This window comes from Rhinopithecus bieti, unplaced genomic scaffold, assembly GCF_001698545.2.
Source record: "Rhinopithecus bieti isolate Rb0 unplaced genomic scaffold, ASM169854v2 scaffold_6907, whole genome shotgun sequence".
Lineage (NCBI taxonomy): Eukaryota > Metazoa > Chordata > Mammalia > Primates > Cercopithecidae > Rhinopithecus > Rhinopithecus bieti.
Genome location: NW_016805647.1, coordinates 1,839,292 through 1,860,573, shown reverse-complemented (window position 1 = coordinate 1,860,573; position 21,282 = coordinate 1,839,292). Strand labels below are relative to the sequence as shown.

At 42.6% G+C, this 21,282-nt stretch overlaps 1 protein-coding gene across 5 annotated transcripts in view; it reads right to left on the bottom strand.

The window, feature by feature from the left end:
* ZMYND12 (zinc finger MYND-type containing 12) overlaps positions 1 to 21,282 on the bottom strand; it is a 28,236-nt gene that overhangs the window by 2,527 nt on the left and 4,427 nt on the right. For 3 of the 5 annotated variants that reach the window (XR_001885817.1, XM_017873212.1, XM_017873211.1), the window contains exons 2-7: positions 18,748 to 18,889; positions 17,325 to 17,496; positions 9,176 to 9,345; positions 5,129 to 5,251; positions 3,985 to 4,096; positions 1,871 to 2,016 (exon numbers count right to left, since the gene is read on the bottom strand). Coding sequence is in view for 4 of the 5 variants with exons in the window: in XM_017873212.1 (XP_017728701.1) it covers positions 1,871 to 2,016; positions 3,985 to 4,096; positions 5,129 to 5,251; positions 9,176 to 9,345; positions 17,325 to 17,496; positions 18,748 to 18,889 (865 nt within the window). In the remaining variant the exon portion in view is untranslated. The remainder of the gene's footprint in view (positions 1 to 1,870; positions 2,017 to 3,984; positions 4,097 to 5,128; positions 5,252 to 9,175; positions 9,346 to 17,324; positions 17,497 to 18,747; positions 18,890 to 21,282) is intronic. The other 2 variants (XM_017873215.1, XM_017873213.1) reach the window with 1 other exon arrangement.

Genomic DNA, 21,282 nt, shown 5'->3' with positions numbered 1-21,282 from the left:
TCCCTCCCTCCCTCCCTTCCTTCCTTCCTTCCTTCCTTCCTTCCTATAAATAGTTATTGAATGGTTGCTATGTTCCAGGTCCTGTGAGTATAGGCAGAAATTCCTATTCTCATGGAACTTCCAGTGTACTAGAGGAGACAGACAATAAAGAAGACCATTAGGTAAAACACGATAGTCTCTTAAGTAGGGATAAATACTAAGAAAAAAATAAAGCATGAAAGGGGATAGGAAGCATTAGAGGTAGCAGTGGGGGTTGCAGTTTTAGACAGGGAGAGCAGGGAACGCTTCACTGAAAAGAAAACAGCTGAGTCAAGTGATGGCCTGAAGGAAGTGAGGTGCCAGTCTTGACGGATAGATAGATGTGTGCCTTTTATCTAAGGCCTCTTGTAGATCTAACACACCGTGGGGTAATGACTTCCTTGAGTACACAGTGGAAAACTGGACATTGCACTGTAGAAAAGAGGTTTTGTCCAATGTAAATTTGAAAGTTCAGTGGACATATTTTCCCATTCCTCACCCATTCCTACTCTTATCCCAGAGAGGGTTAGTGCCTTTCCTCTGTGCTCCTACAGTGCTCTGGGCTTCACTCTCACACTCTATTATAACCTGTGAGCTCCTCCAGGCCTGCCATACTGCAGGTGCTTAGAAAAGCTGAAGAAACAAAAGAAGACAGGGAGGAGGGAGGAAAGGAGTCTTAAATTTTCCCATGTCACCCACACAAAAGGCCTCCCTCCAACCAGCCTCCTCTCTCTCCCCGCCTACTGCTTTTCTTCTAATTTTTTTTTATTTTTTTTTTTTTTTTTTTTTTTTGAGACAGGATCCTGCTCTGTCACCCAGGCTGGACTGCAGTGGCACAAGCACGGCTCACTGCAGCCTCAATCTCCTGGGCTCAAGTAATCCTCTCATCTCAGCTTCCCAGGTAGCTGTGCACACCTCTATGCCCGGCTGATTTTTTTTTTTTTTTTTAATTTTTAGTAGAGAGTGGGTCTCACTATGTCGCCCAGGCTGGTCTTGAACTCCTGGACATAAGCAATCATCCTAGCTAGGCCTCCAGAAGTACTGGGATTACAGGCATGAGACACTGTGCCTGGCCTAGTTTTCTTTATAGCAGTTTCTACTATCTGAAATTATATTAGACATACATACGTTTATTTCCACTCCTCCAAAAAACACCAGTGCCATGGAGATAAGAAACGTATGGATCACCACTGTATCCCCAGTCCCTAGAACAGTGCTTTGCAAATGGTAGGTTTTCAATAAATGTTTGAATGAATGAGAGAATCAACCAATAAATCAATAAACCTGAGATACGCCACTTATTGTCTGTAAGACATTGGGCAAAGAATTGACCCTCTCAGTGCCTCAGTTTCCTTGTTTGTAAAGTAGAGATAATAAAATACCTACCTTATCAATGTTGGTGTAAGCATTAAGTATGATAATTAAGTAAAGGGTTTAGGCCAACAACTACTATGTAAAAGTACTCAAAAACAGTTACTTTTTGAATCATTTCATGGCAATGCATTTCTGCCTGAATCCCCGCAGCAACGGGGAACTCAGTAATGAGTGGAGTTAGAGCTGCTACTTCATCCCTCCAAGCCTCCCCAGAGCCCTCCTGCCCTGCAGGCTTCCCAGCACTGCCCCAGACTCCCTTTTTCTATGCAAGCCTGGGAACCCTCGGGGGAAGAAGACAATCCAGCTTCCATTATGCAGGCTGGACTCAACACAGGAGAAACGTGAGCATCTGAACGTCCTCGGAGTGAGGGCTTGCCCTGAGGGCAAAAGCTATTGGAATTGGGCAAAACACAAATGAGTTCAACTAGACGAATTTCTACCTTCGTTTTAGACGTGTTGCTTTTTTAGGGAAACTTGCCTTTGAAGAATTCATCATCAGGTAGTAAAGCATGACAAGGATCTTCAGAACAAAGATAGTTTTTTGAGGGGCTTTGTCAGATGTAGATTCTCGAATGTTCAAGATTGAAGTCAGGATGCGAATGGCTTCTGCTTCTTGGGCTTCATCTGCATTGGAAGGGGAAGAAAGAAAAAACAGGCTCTTGGCAACTGAGTCTGCCCTCATCAAAAGCACTCAGCTGTTAAAGGGCCTGGTCTGCTGAAGCCTTCCCAGGGGCACTGGTGGAAATAGCACCAATTACAGCAAGTTTTTTACCTGGAGGACTCCCTCCACATGTGTGGAAGCAGGAGTTTCAGTCCACTTTCCAGCTTTGCTTAGCATGCCATCATCAGAGTAGCCTAAAAATATGCTCACTCCCACAGGTGCCAAAGTTGCTAAGGTTTCTCTCTTTCGGAGTCCTGAACTCTAGATCTCTTGGGCTTGCAAACACAGAGAATTTGTCACAGGCAGATTCCTTGGGTCCAATTCAGCTTCCACTCTATAGCTGAGAGGAAAGAACTGGGGGAAGGGACTTCTTGCAGCTGTAGCAGCTTAACTCTTCTCGTCTAGGCCAAAGATGCATAAGCAACAACCTTCATGCTTCCCTCTGAGAGTCTGTTTACTATTTTCCCCAGTAGTTTTTGGTCCTACTTTAGTCATCATTTACTGAGAAGTTACTACATGCACTTAAAAGCACTTATACATGTACTAAGCTTAGAGAAAAAGATGAAAAGGATATACACCATCATGTTAAGGTTGGCTATCTTTGGATATCTATGATTTCCAAGTTTTCAGCTGTAACATGAACTATTTACATAATTAGAGAAAATTCAATAGTTATTAATTTTTTAAACTTTAGCTCAAAACCTCTCCTCCAAAGAGTCTTCCTTCTTCAACACCACCCAGCTGTCCTCACCTCTTCATTCTGGGACTCATCTTGTAATATAATTTGTACTCACAGGAATGTTCTTTTGTTACTGCCTACAGATTCTATATCACCAACTGCACTGTATGTCTCTTTTGAGCAGAAACTGGATCTTCTGTGTCTTTTCATTGTCTCTGACGGCATGATGCTGTATGGTACTATTCAACACTTAGCCCTTTGCTGCACTGGGGAATACAGTTTAATCCAGTTGGGCCCTGCCACTGAACAGCTCACTGTTCAGTAGAGCATGAAGCTAAGGCACCAGAAGAAATCAGCAATGCAACTTCTGTGTAGAGTCTACTTTGGCTTACGTGTCCTGGAGCAAGAGTCCCCAACCCCCAGGCCATGGACCAGTACTGTTTTGTGGCCTGTTAGGAATCGGACTGCGCAGCAGGAGGTGAGCAGGGGTGGTGGGGGTGAGCAAAGCTTCATCTGTATTTACAGCCACTCCCCATTGCTTGCATTACTACCTGAGCTCCACCTCTTGTCAGTTCAGCGGCAGCATCAGATTCTCTCAGGAGCATGAACCCTATTGTGAACTGTGCATGCAAAGAATCTAGGTCGTGCACTCCTTATGACAATCTAATGCCTGATGATCTGTCACTGTCACCCATTACTCCCAGATGAGACCATCTAGTTGTAGGAAAACAAGCTCAGGGCTCCCACTGATTCTACATTATGATGCAAGGTATAATTATTTTATTATATATTACAATACATTAATAATAATAAAAACATAGTGCACAATAAATGTAATGCACTTGAACTCTCCTGAAACCATTCCTCCCCTACCCCCCAGTCCATGGAAAACTTGTCTTCCATGAAACGGGTCTCTGGTGCCAGAAAGATTGGGAATGCTGCCCTGGAGGGATAACATAAGAAATGGATGCTCTGCAAAAGTCACAGGGGGTTTTGATGGGGTCTTTTTTCCTCTAAATCTGTCCTTTAGTAACCCCCCAATGGCTATGTGTGATGATAGGGATCGGAATTCTTCCCAACACTGGTAAAATCTCTTTGATCCCCGTGTCTCAGTTTTCTCCATCAGCAACATGGGGAAGGTGGCAATGGTGTGCTTCATGACAGGGACAGCTGCTTTCCCTCTTAGGGACAAGGTCTGTGTATTGGGTGAGATGAAGTCACTGCTCTGCCTTCAGGGAAAACTGCCACTTACCCAAGCCAGTGTCATTCTCAAATAGTTTGCCCAGTAAATCCACTTGTTGGGTGTGAGCCTGTGAGAGGACTTGATAGTGATTGTTCAAATATGCTTGCCAGATCTCAGAGACCTGTTGGGAAAAGAGAAGGCACTACGAAAAGCAGGCCAGATCTCAGCCTTACGGACCAGGTAGGTGAGGAGAAGAGTGCATTTGGCCCAGCTTCTGGACAACTGGAGGTTCTCTCTCTTACTGTACCTGGAGGCAGAGGGAGCCCCAGGAGCCCAAACAGGCCTGACCAAGGTAAGTGTGACAAGTGATGCACAGGGCCTGTGGCAGCTCCTCTTGGGGTAGCCCTAGTGGGGTCTTAGAACAGTGGTTATCTTTTGTGCAGCACATACAACACGAAACCTTCACATCCTCATAACATCCCGATGTAATATTCTTATTATTCCCATTTTACATGTAAATAAACTGAGGCTCAGAGAAGTTCAGATCACACATGATTTCTGGTAAGAGCTGTTAAGTGGCATAGCCAGAATTTAATCCCTGGTCTGATTCTAAAGCTTTTAAGCTACAGCAAAATACCTCTTTCTCAGAAGCAGGTCTAAAACATGAATCAATAATCAGCAGAAAGTATGTATTACACATTCATTACACAAATGATTGCCTGCTAAGTGAGGTGTTACTATATGGATACAAATGACATTTTAATATATTGGAAACAGTCTGAAATCTTTTCTATGTAAATATGGAAATTTCTCATGTTCTTGGATCCCTTGACAGGATCTTATAGCGATAGATTTCCCTTGGAAACCTCTTCTTCTCTATTGCACACTTCAGTATACCCATATTAGCTTGCTGCTATGGATATGACACAGCATACAACAGTCTATTTGAAGGGGTTTGGCTCTTACTGACCTATCCTTCATTATTCATTAATCACCCTATGGATGTTAAGGGTTAGTCTATTTTGGTAGTGGGGACATGGGAAGAAAGAAAATGGAGTATATCATGTATCAGGCTATATAATCTTGGGCAAGCCCTTCATCTCTCTGTGCCTCTCTTTCTCATGAATGGTATGTTTTTTGTGAATAGTCTAATATAAGTTGTAAGACACCAAGCCTAAGAGTGAAGGCTCAACTCCCACATTCCCCAGCTCACCTTGGTGTACAATGTGTCTGCCAGGTCCAACTTTTTAAGGTCATAGAATATATTAGCCAGGTGGAAGTAGCCTCCTGAAGTCCTAATGTCCTCTGTTCCAAATGCACAACTGGCAAAATAAATCTATAGCAGGAGGAAGAAGGAGAGTGCTTGAGTTCTTTTTGTAAATCATATATCTGATAAAGGACTTGTATCTAGAATACATATAAAAAACTGTTACAACATTCCAATTTAAAAGTGGGCAAAAGAGCTGAATTGACATTTCTCCAAAAAGATATTCAGATGAAAAATAAGCACATGAATAGATGCTAACATAGTTAGTAATTAGGTAAATGCAAAACAAAGCCATAATGAGATATCACTGCATCTAGGATGGCTAGAATCAAATGCAGAAAATAAAAAGTGTTGGGAAGGATATGGAGAAAATGAAACCCTCACACATTGCCAGTGGGAATGTAAAAGGGTGCAGCCTCTGTGGAAACAGTTTGGTAGTTCCTAAAAAAATTAAACATAGAGTTACTACATGACCCAGCAATTCCTCTTCTAAGTACCTACCCAAGGGAAATGGAAACGAATGTCCACACAAAGACTTGTACATAAATGTTTATATCAGCATTATTTAAAATACACAAAACATAGAAACAACCAAAATATCCATCAGCTGATGAATGGACAGACAAACTGTGGTATATTTAGGAACGGAATGCTAATCAGCAATAAGAGGAATGAACTATTGATACATGCAACGACATGGATGAATCTCAAAATAATCATGCTAGGTGAGAGAGGTCAGAGGCAAAGGACCACACATGATTCTGTCTGTTCGAACTGTCCTGAGAAGGCAAATCTGTAGAAACAAGAAGCGGTTGCCTGGGACTGGAGCAGGAATGGGAAATGACTGCAAATAGATACATGTGATCTCTTTGGGGTAATGGAAATGTTCTGAAACTTGATTGTGCTGATGGTTGCACTACTCTGTAAATTTGCTAAAAATAATTTAACTGTACATGTAAAATGGGTGAATTTTATGGTATATATCAATAAAGGGGTGTGTGTGTGTGTGTGTGTGTGTGTGTGTGTTTAAAAAGCTAGGCTACGGAATCTGAGCTTGTGCTAATTCTTCTTTTTTTTTTTTTTTTTCAAGACAGAGTCTCCCTCTGTCGCCCAGGTTGGAGTGCAGTGGTGTGATCTTGGCTCACTGCAACCTCGCCTCCCAGGTTCAAGCAATTCTTCTGCCTCAGCCTCCCAAGCAACTGGGACTACAGGCACACACCACCTCAGCCTCCCGAGCAGCTGGGACTACAGGCACACACCACCACACCTGGCTAATTTTGTTTTTTTTTTTTTTTTGGGACTGAGTGCAATCCCGGCTCACTGCAACTTTTGCCTCCCACGTTCAAGCAATTCTCCTGCCTCAGCCTCCCGAGTAGCTGGAATTACAGGCACATGCCTCCACACCCAGCGAATTTTATATATTTAGCAGAGATGGGGTTTCACCATGTCAGTCAGGCTGATCTCAAACTCCCAACCTCTGGTGATCTGCCCACCTTGGCCTCCCAAAGTACTGGGATTACAGGCGTGAGCCACTGCACCCAACCAATTTTTGTATTTTTCACAGAGATGGGGTTTCACCATATTGGCCAGGCTGGTCTCGAACTCCTGACCTCATGATCTGCCTGCCTTGGCCTCCCAAAGTGGTAGGATTACAGGCATGAGCCACCACACCCAGCCTACTAATTCTTAACTGTGTGGCCTAGCTCAGGACAGAATGTGCCTCTGCTTAATTTGTTGGAGGATGTAGAGTATAGAGAGGAAACACAAAGAATTGTATTAGTCAGAGGCCCAGGTGGAACTAGATGGCACCCTCAATAAGATTGCCTGAAGACAGTTTAGTGGAATTATTATTTGACATGTAGAAGGGTTAAGAAACCAACCAGGGCTAGGGAAAAGCCCTACAAGTAAAACCAACAAGGCCTAGTGAAACACCAGGGACTACCAACAGCAAGAAACTATTACCATCCCTACACCTGAAACAGCAAGGGGAAGAAACAAGGTTACCAGGGCCCAGCAAGAGCTAGAACTATGGAAGAAGGCTGCCTGACAGGAGCTGTGGCCACAGGGGAACACTGTTCCTGCCAGATCGGGGTGGGGCAGAGAGGCAGCAGGGAGAATCAGTACCCCAGCCTTTTTCTCCTCCTACTCTCCACTTCCCTGCTATGCCTTCCACTCTCCAAACCCAACCAAAGCCAGAGAGCAATGGAGTCCACAGGTTGCGCAGTCCATAGAGGTCAGGCTCCCAGGGCATAGAGTAGGGCAGAGAATGGATATGGGGTAGTGGAATTTAAAGAATAACCAGAGTAAAATTTGATTTATGGGCATTGTACAGGCAGGCAACCAGAGGAAGGGCTGCTTGGTGCAGAGGTCAAAAGAGAGGTTGAAGAGACAACCAACCTGCATGGAGACTGCAGTCTGACCCTACGCTAACTCAGATTTCACACCCAGGAACTCTTTTCTCTGGTAATATTTTCCAATACTGAAATCCTAATAGAAACCCCTTAAATTTTGAAAGAACAATTTAGTTATCACCCTCAACATCCCATCTAACCTCTGTACAGAGTTTTTTTTTTTTTTTTTGAGATGGAGTCTCGCTCTGTTGCCCAGGCTAGAGTGCAGTGGCCAGATCTCAGCTCACTGCAAGCTCCGCTTCCCAGGTTTACGCCATTCTCCTGCCTCAGCCTCCCGAGTAGCTGGGACTACAGACGCCCGCCACCTCGCCCTGCTAGTTTTTTGTATTTTTTAGTAGAGATGGGGTTTCACCGTGTTAGCCAGGATGGTCTTGATCTCCTGACCTCGTGATCCGCCCATCTCGGCCTCCCAGTAGCTGGGACTACAGACGCCCGCCACCTCGCCCTGCTAGTTTTTTGTATTTTTTAGTAGAGATGGGGTTTCACCGTGTTAGCCAGGATGGTCTTGATCTCCTGACCTCGTGATCCGCCCATCTCGGCCTCCCAGTAGCTGGGACTACAGACGCCCGCCACCTCGCCCTGCTAGTTTTTTGTATTTTTTAGTAGAGATGGGGTTTCACCGTGTTAGCCAGGATGGTCTTGATCTCCTGACCTCGTGATCTGCCCATCTCGGCCTCCCAAAGTGCTGGGATTACAGGCTTGAGCCACCGCGCCCGGCTGCTCTGTACAGAGTTTTATAATTGATAAGTGCTTTCTTATACATCTAGCTCTTTTAAATTTAATAACCAACACTCTGAAGTAGAGATATTACTGTTATTCTTTAAAACAATAGCCAAAGTACTGTATATATATTGTCCTATTATTAATCTTTGCAATGACGCAATGAGGCAGAGACTATTTTATTATTCCTGTCTTGCAGGTGATGAAAGAGGTTAAACAAATTTTCCAAGACTACATGGCTAGTGGAACAACACATCTGTGACTGGAAGCAAAGACTTTCTATCTTTTTTGAGACAAAGTCTTGCTCTATTGCCAGGCTGGAGTGCAGTGGTGCGATCTCTGCTCACTGCAACCTCCACCTCCCGGGTCCAAGCGATTCCCCTGCCTCAGCATCCTGAGTAGCTGGAACTACAGGCACGCACTACCATGCCTGGCTAATTTTTTGTAATTTAATAGGGACGGGGTTTCACCATGTTGGCCAGGATGGTTTCGATCTCCTGACCTCATGATCTGCCCACCTTGGCTTCCCAAAGTGCTGGGATTACAGGCATGAGCCACCGCGCCCGGCCAGCAAATCCCTTCTCTTAACGAGTATGCTGTTTTGCCTCCCTTTACTCTTCAGGGCAACTGAAACTTCAGGAATATGTGACCTGGCCAAGGTTGAATAGCTAGGAAGTAGAAATGCTTGATCTCAGGTCATTAGAATTGTGTTATGGCTAACATCCCACCGAATAATCAGTTGTAAATAGAAAGTTTTAGAGAAATGCACAGTTTAAAAAAAAAAAAAACAGATTTTGGAAAGATACAGGTATTATAATTTAGATTTTGGAAATATCCAGGTGTTATAACTTAGCTTGTTTACATCATTGGCCAGATGATAACGGGCTTCTTCATAGTTTTTCTTAGCTATATAGAGAAGTCCCAGGTTCCGATGCAGTAAAGAGTGGGTGGCATTACTACAGTCAGTTGATTTGAGGACTGTCCACTGGGCTTGGAATAGATATTCTTCAGCCTGAATGATTCGGCCCAGACCTGCCCAAAAGCAGAAAAGAAGGTTATAATTCATATCCGGGTCAAAGAACACGAGAGGAAATATGAGTCATTACCCATTCACTCATGTACTCATTGACTCAAGTATTTATTGACACACAAAAACTCACACAGAAATGTTCATAACAGCTTATTTGGAAGAGTCAAAAAAAAAACCAGAAACAATGTGAATGTCCATCAGCTGATGACTGGATGAACAAAAAGAGGCATCTCCATCTCCATCTCCATATCCATGAGTGGAATATTAGTCACAAGAAGGAATGAAGTAGTGATGCCTGCTATAATGTGGATGAACTTTGAAAACACTACACTAAGTGAAAGAAACCAGACACCAAAGGCCACATATTATATGATTCCATTTATATGAAATGTCCAGAACAGGCAAATCCATAGAGACGGAAAGTAGACTAGTGGTGGCCAGGCAACCACAGGGGGTCCAATGCAAGGGAGGCACTAAGAGGGAGTAACTGCTGACAATTACAGGCTTTCTTTCAGGGGTGATGAAAATGTTGTGGAATTAGATCATGGTGACTGTTGCACAACCTACAGAATGTGCTAAAACCACTGGATTGTCTATTTACTTATTTATGTATTTATTTATTGACAGTCTCACTTTGTTGCCCAGACCGGAGTGTAGTGACACGATCTCGGCTCACTACAACCTCTGCCTCTAGGCTTCAAGTGATTCTTAAGCCTCAGCCTCCCAAGTAGCTGGGACTGCAGGCATGCGCCACCACGCCGGGCTAATTTTTGTATTTTTAGTAGAGACAGGGTTTCACCATGTTTGCCAGGCTGGTCTCAAAACCCTGACATCAGGTGATCCACCCGCCTTGACCTCCCAAAGTGCTGGGAACATAGGCGTGAGACACTGCGTCTGGCCTGAATTATTCTTTAAAAGAGTGAATTTTATGATATGTGAATTATATCTCAATTGTGAAATATATATATGCATATGTAATACCCTTTATGTGCCAGGCCTTGTGTTGAGTGATGGGGATTCAACATGCAACATGAAAACACATATATTTACAATATAGTATAACTGCAGTAGAAACACAAGCTTTGGAAGTGTCAGAGGATAGGAAATGTTTAATTCTACAGATGAGATGAGAGTGACACTGAAGCAGAGTCTGAGCTGGGTTTTGAGGATGAATAGAAGTTTTCCAGGTAGATAAGGCAGGGAGAGCATCCCAGGCAGAAGTAACAGCATGTGCAATGTCGCAGAAATATGAAATAATATGTTATGTTCATAGAACTATACACAGTCATAGCTGCAGGGATTTGGTTCCAGAATACCCATCAGATACCTCAATATAAGGATGCTCAAGGCTCTAATATAAAGTAGTGCAGTATTTGCATACAACCTATGCACATCATTCCTCATACTTTAAATCATCTCTAAATTACTTATAATACCTAACACAATGTAAATGCTATGTAAATAGTTGTTCTACTATATCATTTGTCTTTTTTAAGTTTAAATTTTTTCTTTTTTTGTTTATAAGCCCACAAGTAACATCATGTATTGTTTTATTTGTATCATTTTAATCATTGTGTTATTTTAAAAAATATTTTTGATCCATGGTTGCTTGAATGGGCAGATGCAGAAACTGCAAATATGGAGGGCCAACTGTATTGGCCTGTGATGCCGGAGCACAAATTGTGAAGGACAGAGTGGCAGAAAATGAGGCTACGGTGGTAGGCAGGGGGCAAGTCATGGAGGGCTTAGTGAGTTATGCCAAGGAACTTGATGCATGTGGATAAAAACTAGAGGATTTTCAAAAAGGGCGAGAGAATCGGATTTAAATTTAGAAAGCTCCTCTGGAACCAATGTGGAGGAGGGATCAGAAGGGAGGAATAAAGGTAGAAGATTCACTGGAAGATGTCTGAAACAGTTTGGACAAGCACGCTTAAGAGCCTGAAACAAGACAGTGAACTACTTAAGTAGGAGGCAATCCAAAAGAGACAGGAAGTAGAACGGACAACACACGGTTGCTAAGTAATGTGGAAGGTAAGAGAAAGGAAAGCCACCTTTATTGCTAATATTCAGAAACTCTTGACACTTAAAGCTTTTTATTACCTATCATCTTTACACATACAGAGGCCTGCCTACCTGCTTGGCTCCTAGGGAAATGTGTCGGAACTGAATAGAAAGCCACTACGTCAGCGTGCTGCAGGGCAGGAGGTGTGCTCTGGGGGTGAAGCATTGGTGTAACAGCTGCTGCAGCAGAAACCACACCAATGAAGGGTCAGGAGATAAGGACACGAACCCCTCATAAGTCAACCCTCTTCTCCTCTGTGTCCTTCCTGTCAGACCTAGTTCATATGTAAGCATGCTTTTATTCTAGTTGTAACCCTACATCACTGAATAAAAGGAAAAGAGATGAAGAGGAAGCAGTCTACAAGGAGAAGCAAGTAACTTTGCCTGATGGAAGGTCAAAGGGCAAACTAAAATGGGAAACTACTAGATTAGGAGCACGAGGCCTAGTCCCTGATCCTGGCTCATGTGAACATGGCTAGTCACATCTTCCCTCCAGGCTTTGTCTATAAAATATGAGGTTTAGACTGAAGTCCTCTCAAATTTGAAGAAGCAAATGACTATTAACTAAGATTGTTTAGATGGGAAAAAGAGTACAGGGCATTGACAGATACTGGAAATTTAAAATTTTCAACATCCAGTTCTCACTCAAGGAGGCAATGCCAAAGAAGGAAGACTCCAAGGCCCAGCTGAACCAGCACCTAAACAAGCATCAGTCCTAAAGGAAAAGGCCGACTTGGGAGAATAAACTGTGAGGCTAGAGAGAGAGAGAAAGGTGAGAAGAATGGGCTGCTACTAGCCCATGAGATTACAGTCAGAACTAAGCTTGTGACCAGTGAGTGTGTAAGTTCAGGCCTGCCTCTTATGGACAATGCCTGCCTGGAGAGGCATGGGGTGAAGTGGAGGTAGTGAAGACATAAAGGAAGTGATACTATCCCTTAGGGTGATTTTAATAGTTCACAGAATTGAGAAAGGACAGCCACTTACAGACCAGTGGTACTTGTCTGAAGGGTGAGGCAACAGGCTTACACTGGGTTAATGGCAGATCTGGGACATATTATGGGGGAAGATTTTGGTGATGAAAGTGAAGGAATGCAGCATACAGCAGTCACAGCTGAGTCAAAGGTTGTGGCTGTGAGGTGCCCAGGGGAAGAAAAGGGAATCTGCATTTATTGAAGACCTGTTATTTGCCCGACATTGTGCTAGTCCCTTTGCATCTGTGGTCTAAGTCTGCCAACAGCCCTGTGAAATAATTATCAGATGAGGAATTCGAAGAGGAGGCAACTTCATTCATTCATTCAACCAACCATATATTCACCTAATTAATTGATTATCACAATGCGAGACGCTCAATGCACACTGAGACATTATCCCTGACTCCAAGAAGCTTAAAATCAAGTGAAGTAGGCATACAATAAATAGAAAAAACATGAGTGCTGTGAAGTAAATGAACAGAACACAGTAACCAAAATCCTAGCTCACTGCAGCCTCCACCTCCTGGGCTCAAGCAATCCTCCCACCTCAGCCTCCCAAATAGCTGGGACTACTACAAGTGCACGCCATCATGCCCATCTAATTTTTTTTTTTTTTTTTTTTTTTTTTAGAGATGAGGTCTTGCTACGTTGCCCAGGCTGATCTTGAATGCCTGGGCTCCAGAGATCCTCCCATTTTGACCTCCCGAAGTGCTGAAATTACAGGTGTGAGTCACCACACCTGGTCAGTTTAAGTAGACACCTGAAGGATGATCAAAAGCCAGCCATGTATGAGAAAGGAAAGAGCATCCCAGGCAGAAGGAGCCATATATGTGAAAGCTCTGAGTGAGGAAGAGCTTGGTGCCTACGATCACCCAGCCAGTAAAGAAAGAGTTGACATTTGAACTCAGGCTCTCCTGCTTCCAAAGCGCTGATAACAGTGGGGGAAGATGAGTAGGTGGCTCCTCCTTGAAGTGTTACTGAAAATGTCATTTCCAGTTGATTAAAATTTCAAAGTTTTACTAAAAAGAAAAAATAAAGCTGAATATCTGTTATCTGTCCGCTCCAGTCTGAAGGAATCTCTAAGATGGGAAAGAAACATGTACACAGGAAAGTGATTTCTTTAGACTTCCAAAAAGGTTAGCAAGGTTTCAAATCAACGGCTGTGGAGTTACAGTGAAATCTTCCATTCAGACAGCACTTTCCAGACTTCAAAGCACTTTCATGGTCATTACACTTGAACTCATTTCGTCCTTAAAATAATCCTGTGAAGAGAACTCAGATTCAACACATACTTACACAGTGCTCACTAGGTTTCAGGTACTGTGAAATTATTTTTTAAGTACCTTCTCTGTGCTAAGTACTGGGCTGAGCATGAAGACATCCGTGATGAGTAAGAATAGACACAGATCCAGTTCTCCCTGAGCTTACAGTCTACTGGAGCAGGGAGACAATTAAATAATCTCATCAATAAATACAATTATTAATGGAGTAAGTGCTTTAGAAGAAAAGAGTAGGTCTTTAAATGAATATATTAAAAAAGAGACCCAGCTGGGTGCAGTGGGTCACGCCTGTAATCCCAGCACTTTGGGAGGCTGAGGTGGGTGGATCATTTGAAGTCAGGAGTTCAAGACCAGCCTGGGCAACATAGTGAAACCCTATCTCTACTAAAAATACAAAAAATAGCTGGGCGTGGTGGCGTGTGCCTGTAGTCCCAGCTACTCGGGAGGCTGAGGTGGGAGAATCACTTGCCCCTGGGAGGCAGAGGTTACAGTGAGCAAAAGTCAGGCCATTGTACTCCAGCCCATACAACAGATTGGGACTCTGTCTAAAAGAAAAAAAAAAAATAAATAAAGAGGGAGACCCAACATTGTCTGGAGCCCTGGGAAAGCTTCTAGACAAGGCAGTAGTCACCCTTGAGCTGAAACCTGAAAGATGACGAGGAGTTAATTCGGTGAAGGGAAGAGGAGGAGAAGCAGAGAGAGTGGCTACAGAAAAGCCTTTCCGAACAAAGAAATCATCGTGCTTCTGAGGAACTGAGAGAAGGCCAGTCAGCGTAACCGGAAGGGAGAGAGAAAAGAATCCAAGAGAGACAAGGTGATAGAACTGAGGTGGGAGAACCTGCTACGGGCTAGATCAAGCACAGCCTCATGGGTTGCTTTAGAAATGTGATCTTTATTCAGAGGAGTGATGGGTCACATTTCTGTATGCAAACCAGATTGGAGGGAGGCCAGAGAAGATGTGGGGACACCAGTTAGTAGGCAGTGGTCTAGATGAGAGATGATGAGACTTGGGCTCGGGTGAGTTTTCCAGAATCCCATAGCTAGCCAGTGTCAGAGATAAACAGATCCTGGGCTGTATTTTCTTGTCCAGTGCTTTTCTCATTAGTTTGGAGGAAAGACAGTCTGGAATGGGGTGTCAGACCTGAGCAGGGTGAACAGGGCATTCCTGCAGGCAAACAGCCTGGTATCGGGGGTTGGAACCCCCACAAGTGAGAAGGGATCCACACAGCAGAGGCAGCCTGGAATGGGGAGTCAGAGCCCATGGAGGGGGAGAAGGTATCTGTAAGGTGGAAAGGATGGAGTTAGAGAGCAGGGATTTGTTCATATAGGGGAACCGATTAACGTATAAATAAACTAATGAAAGTGAAAGCTGTCAGCAAAGGGAGTTGCAATTATGGAATGGGAGTAAATCAGATTGAACCCTGTGGTGCTGTATTAGATCTGGATCAAACAGTACAGACTAGTTGTCATATAGATATTGACGTAGATATATAGATATAGGCCGGACACGGTGGCTCACACCTGTAATCCCGGCACTTTGGGAAGCTGAGGCAGGTGGATCACTTGAGGCCAGGAGTTCAAGATCAGCCTGGCCAACATGACGAAATCCCGTCTCTACTACAAATACAAAAATTAGCCAGGTGTGGTGGCATGCACCTGTAGTCCCAGCTACTCAGGAGGCTGAGGCAGAAGAATTGCTTGAACCAGGGAGGGGGAGGCTGCAGTGAGCTCAGATTGCGCCACTGCACTCTAGCCGGGGTGACAGAGTGAGACTCAGTCCCCGCCCCCCAAAAAAAGATATATACATATAGAAATAAATACAGATGTAATGTGTATATACATACACCCATTATTATATTTAAACTTACTCCCTAACTCCACTGAGAAGGCCTGGGAGCAGTAACACCCCAAAGGCATGAGTACATCTAGTGCACAGCTTTTGGCTTCTGAATTTCACTTTCCACTGAAAGAAATCAGGGCTCTTTAGAGGTATGTTCCAGAAACCAGGAAAGTGAGCAAAGAACAAAAGGGGTTGTATCTAGGAGATGCAGAAGCCAGCTTGAGTGGGAGCTGTCACTGGTCAAATCAGGGACGGTTTGAGCATCAAATTAATGATAGTAATGGATTTAAGCCCACTGAATAAAGAGGCAATACTGATATAACTAAATAAATACATTGAAAATCTGATGAGGAATGGAATATTTATATAGTTTCAAAGGGCCTCTCCATGAGATGAAAATTAACGTTATTAATTACAGAAGGGGAAAGAGTAACATTACAGGGAGGAAGCCTGGCAGACACCATCCTAATAACGTAATTAAAATGAACATCATCAGTCACGAAAAAAAATGAAAACATGCCAATTTATAGAATGGATACTGTTTTTGCCAAAAATCCATAACCTGAGTCCCATCTTTAGGAAATATCAGACAAACCCAAACTGAGAGATGTTTTATACAATTGGCCCGTAACCTTTAAAAGTGTCAAGGTCGTAAAAGTCAATAAAAGGTTAAGAAACCATTCCAGAGTTTTGCTGCCAACACATGGCAACAAAATGAAAAGTGTGATCCTGAACTGTATCCTTTTGCTATAAAGATGTTATTGGGAAAATCTGAGAAACTTGCATGGGGTCTTCTTGGATGACAGGGTCCCCTTGTGTGGTTCCCACAAAGACATTTTCCTTCCTAACCACAATACAATCTATCTCATTTACTAAGGGGACACTGAAGTATTCTAACAATAGGGAACCAGGAAGGCAACTTACTCTCAGAGAGCTCGGGGATAAAAGTTCTTTACATTGTACTTAATTTTAACAGTTTTGCTTTTAAAAAAGTATTTTCTTAAATGGTGGCTATTAAAACGTATGAAGCATTTTTTAAATGGTAGCTATTAAAATATATGAAGTCGTAGCACAGTGCCTAAAACACTGCAGATGCTCAAGAATATCAATTCCTCTCAAAATGCCAGTTTTCCTTTTGTAGTAGCCACCACGTAGGGTGTCTGCTAAGTCTGCTTCATACTCTCAGAATTGCCTCTCCCATCTATAGGGGTAGGTTCCTGTATTTCTGAACTATGTGACTCTGATCCCAGGGAACAAAGGTGGATCCCACACTCAAGTTATGTCAACAAAATTCTGTCTTCTACGAATTTGTAATTGGAAATCAGAAGCTAATTAGTTTCTACTGCCTACCTCAAACCAAGAAAACATGTAAATTGAAAAACTCCATCTGACATTTTGGGGTAGCTGTCTTCTACAGTGAGCACAGAGTAGACAAATCTGGTCTGCAGAGAGGGCAAAGAGCGAAGCCGACACCCAGAGAGAAGTAGAGACAGGAGACAAGGCCCAAGAGAGAGAACGAAAGACACCAGCCTTGGTTCCTTACAGCATTCCAATTCTATCCTTCATGAAGCCTCAGCTCCCGTAGGATACTACAGTTCCCTCACAAAGTTCCTCCTTTTTGTGCAGGCCAGCTTGAGTGGATTTCTGCCAGTTGTAGACAAAAGTCTGTGACATCTCCTTCCCTATCTTGTGCTAAACTTTACAGAAACCCTGCTCCTTCTACAATAGGTGTCTTGGTGCCACTGTCAAGGGTGACTCTTTGATCATTAGTGTGACCCAAACATAGCACCACTTAAGGGATCCAGGGATCTCAAGTCGGTTTCACTCACCAAGGCTGGCCTCGGCCAACAGCAGGTAAGCAGGCACAAGCTCTACAGAGCTCAGGCCGTGCAGGTTCACGCGGAAGCGAAGGGAATGCAAAGCTGCTGGTACAGCATCTTCGTGTTTCCCTTCAAAGAGGTATTTCTGGGCTACAGTGTAGCAGAATTCAATCAAATACTTCTGTGGAAGAGAGAAACAGACTATCTGAGACAGTCTAAAGTTAATAAGGCCAACACCTAATGACCCAGTTAAAGGCACATAGTGAGCCTCCCTGTATTAGAGTGGACGTGAAGCCCCACATAAGTGATATAAGAAGGTAAACTCTGGACTATGAGTTTGTTAAGGCCCAGGAACATGTGTCTTTTCATCTTAGTTCAGTGCTTGGCATAGATGAACGTTCAATATAGAGTTATCAGATGAATAAAAGAGTAGTATTCTTATAGTTCTAATAAAACTTTACTTTAGCAAAGCTAGCATGTCTCAGGATAATCGGAAACTTTCTGCCTTCATAGTTGAGTTAATTTTGAGAGAAACATCTCATTTTCCCTTCCAGAATTATCCTGTTCAGCTAACATCACAAAAAACTTTAACTCTGCATTGTTCTAAGGCCACTATCAAAGTGTCATAACACTAAAATGGATGGATCTTATGTCTAGGGATTTATGGCTTATAATAAGGCGCTAAGTTTTTAGAGTGATTGAGATGCTCAATACTCAGTAATACTCAACATTATACATAAGAATAGTGGCAAGTTTTGCTAACCTCCTTTATTTATTCAGTAGTATATCCATACATCATTCTTAACCCTCCTATTATATGGCCAGGCTCTTGGCATCTGTGGATGTTATGGGCTCAACTGTGTCCCCTGCCAAAATTCATGTGTTGAAGCCCTAACCTGCAGTCTGTCACAATGTGACTATAATTGGAGCTAGGGCCTGTAGAGAGGTGATTAAGTTAGAATGAGGCCATTAGGGTGGGCCCTAATCTAATCTGACTTGTACCTTTATAAAAAGAGGAAACTGGACACACAAAGAGATACCAGGGATGCTTGCACACAAAGGACCACGTGAAGATACCACAGGAAGGCAGCCATCTGCAAGCCAGGAAGAGAGGCCTCAGAAGAAACCAAACCTGCTGACCCCTTGATCTTGGACTTCCCAGCCTCCAGAGCTGTGACGAAATAAATGTATGTTGTTTAAGCCACCCAGTTTGTGGTATTTGGTTGTGACAGCACTAGCAGACTAATACAGTGAGTATTTAGTAAATGTGGAAAACAACGGACTGAATGGTATTGAGGACTTAAAAAGATATAAGACAAAGTCTCTGCCCTCAGTGAAGTTACAATTTAGTGATCTCAACACAGTTCGACCCTTGTCTTGGGCAGCTTCACCGCACCTACGACTTAACCTTGGAAAGTGCCGTAGGCCCTACCTGCCGCTGCTGCAGCTGCTGCAGGCCATGCTGCCGTTCTTCCTCTGAATTGTAGAAGGGCATGGAAGTGCGCAGTGGAATCAAGAGCTGACATATTTTCTCATGGATGCTGTCCCAGTCAGCTTTCTGATGTACCACCCCACTGACAACAGAAACACAGACTTCATGATCTTTATATTTGGCATGACTTAAGATTCCATTAACCCTCCTACTGACCTATCCCTAGACACCAGAAAAGTAAGCCAAACACAAACCAGGCAGGGAGCTCAAAGCCATTTCTGAGACTCAAATCTCTTTCTTTTCATGTGGTTATTTGATGGTGTATAAACTGCATTGGGATTGGAGAGTATATCGTTTCTGCAGGCACACATTCACATTCTGAAGTCACACAGGGATATTGGCATGCAATTGCTCATAGTGTTCTCTTATAATCTCTTCTATTTCTGCAAGGTTGGTAGTAATGTCCTCACTTCCATTTCTGATTTTAGTAATCAGAATCTTCTTTTCTAGGCCAGTCAACCTAGCTAAAGGTTTGTCAATTTTGTTGGTCTTTTCAAGGAGCCAATTTTTGGTCTCATTGGTTCTCTCTGTAGTTTCTTTATTCTCTGTTTTATCTCTGCTATCATCTTTAATTTTCCTTTCTTCTGCTAGCTTGTGTCTATACCCAACACAGGGCTGTGCATAAAGGAGTTTATAAATATGTTTTCGTTTGCTCTTTTTTTTTCTAGTTTCTTAAGATGAAATGCTAGGTTACTGATTTGAGATCTTTTTAATGTAATGTATATTAGTATAAATTCATATGAGTACTAAATTCATACAGTACCCTCTGAGTACTGCTTTGCCAGCATCTAAGTTTTAGTATGTTGTTTTTGTTTTCATTTATCTCATTTTCTAACTTTCCTTGTAATTGCTTTTGTGACTCATTGGTTAAGAGTGTGTTACTTCTACATATTTGTAAATTTACCAAATTTCCTTCTGTTATTGACTACTAATTTCATTCCATGTGGGTGGAGAGCATACTCTGTATGAAATCAATCCTTATAAATTTATTGAGATTTATTTTATGGTCTAACATATGGTCTATCCTGAAGAATGTTCTATATGCACTACAGAAGAATAGGCATTCTGCTGTTATTGAATGGTGTTCTATAGATATGTTAGGTCTAGGTGGTTTATGGTATGGTTCAAGTCTTATATTTCCTTGCTAATCTGTCTAATTGTTCTATGCATTACTGAAAGTGGGATCTTCTATCTAGTTGTTCTATTCATTACTAAGAGTGGGATATTGGATCTTTCATCTGGTTGTTCTGTTCATCACTGAAGGTAGGATATTGAAGTCTCCAACTATTATTAAATTGTCTATTTTTCTCTCTAATTTTGTCTGTTTTTGCTTCATGTATTTTGAGGCTCTGCTGTTAGATGCATACAATTATGAGTTTTTGCATTTCTATTGCTTATTACACATTTTCACTTAAATGTGAGTTAACTGTTTGATTCCATTTATACATATTTCAAAACAGGTAACAATAATCTAGAGGAGGGGTCAGAAAAGTTTTTCTGTGAAGGGTCAGATAAATATTTTAGGTTTGAGAGCTATAGGGTCTCTGTTGCAACTACTCAACTCTGCTGTTGTAGCACAAAAGCAGCCACAGACAATATACAGCCATGTTCAAGCACCTTCTTGGACAATATCGCCACCTTCTTGGACAACAGAAATGCAATTAAAGTATTTTCTTTATAAGTTGTGACTGCTACCAAAGAAATAACAGAAACCATTTAAAAATGTTTTTGGGGAGGTAGAGAATTATTATAAACAGATCAATAAAAGCACTTAGCCAGGATATAGCTGAGTTCCACAGGGAATTTATCAAGTGGGGCTTGTAAGCAATGGAAATGTTAACTTAGATGCCTGAACTTTTGTTCCACTGAGAGCAACTGACATATTTTGCCTTTCTAAACAAAGTGAGCTTTATTTATATATTTGCGGGCTCCCTGCTTATTGATCTGTCCCACTTGTAACACAGGGTCAGGGATAAGGTAGGAATGGATAAATGCTTTCAACCGGGGCTCACAATTAAGTAGCTTGTGAGCCAGACATGTTTTATTTGGCTATTATCATGTTTTTTTAAGCTGAATTTGTATGTCTTTAGGCAGGGCATTCATTCTACAATTCACCACTGATCCTATAGCTTCCTATTATTGAATACCACTTCACTGTTTGTTTTGTTAGTAATCTGCAATATTTTTTGCAATAATTTTTCCTTTTGTTTGACATATGGAGCACAAACTTAAATGCCTTCACTGGCCAGGAGGAGAAAACAAACGGTGAAGTGGTATTCAAGAAGAGGAAGCAACAGTATTTGTAGTGAATTACAGAATGTATGCCCTGACTAAAGACATTTAAATTCGGCCGGGCGCGGTGGCTCAAGCCTGTAATCCCAGCACTTTGGGAGGCCGAGACGGGCGGATCACGAGGTCAGGAGATCGAGACCATCCTGGCTAACACGGTGAAACCCCGTCTCTACTAAAAAAATA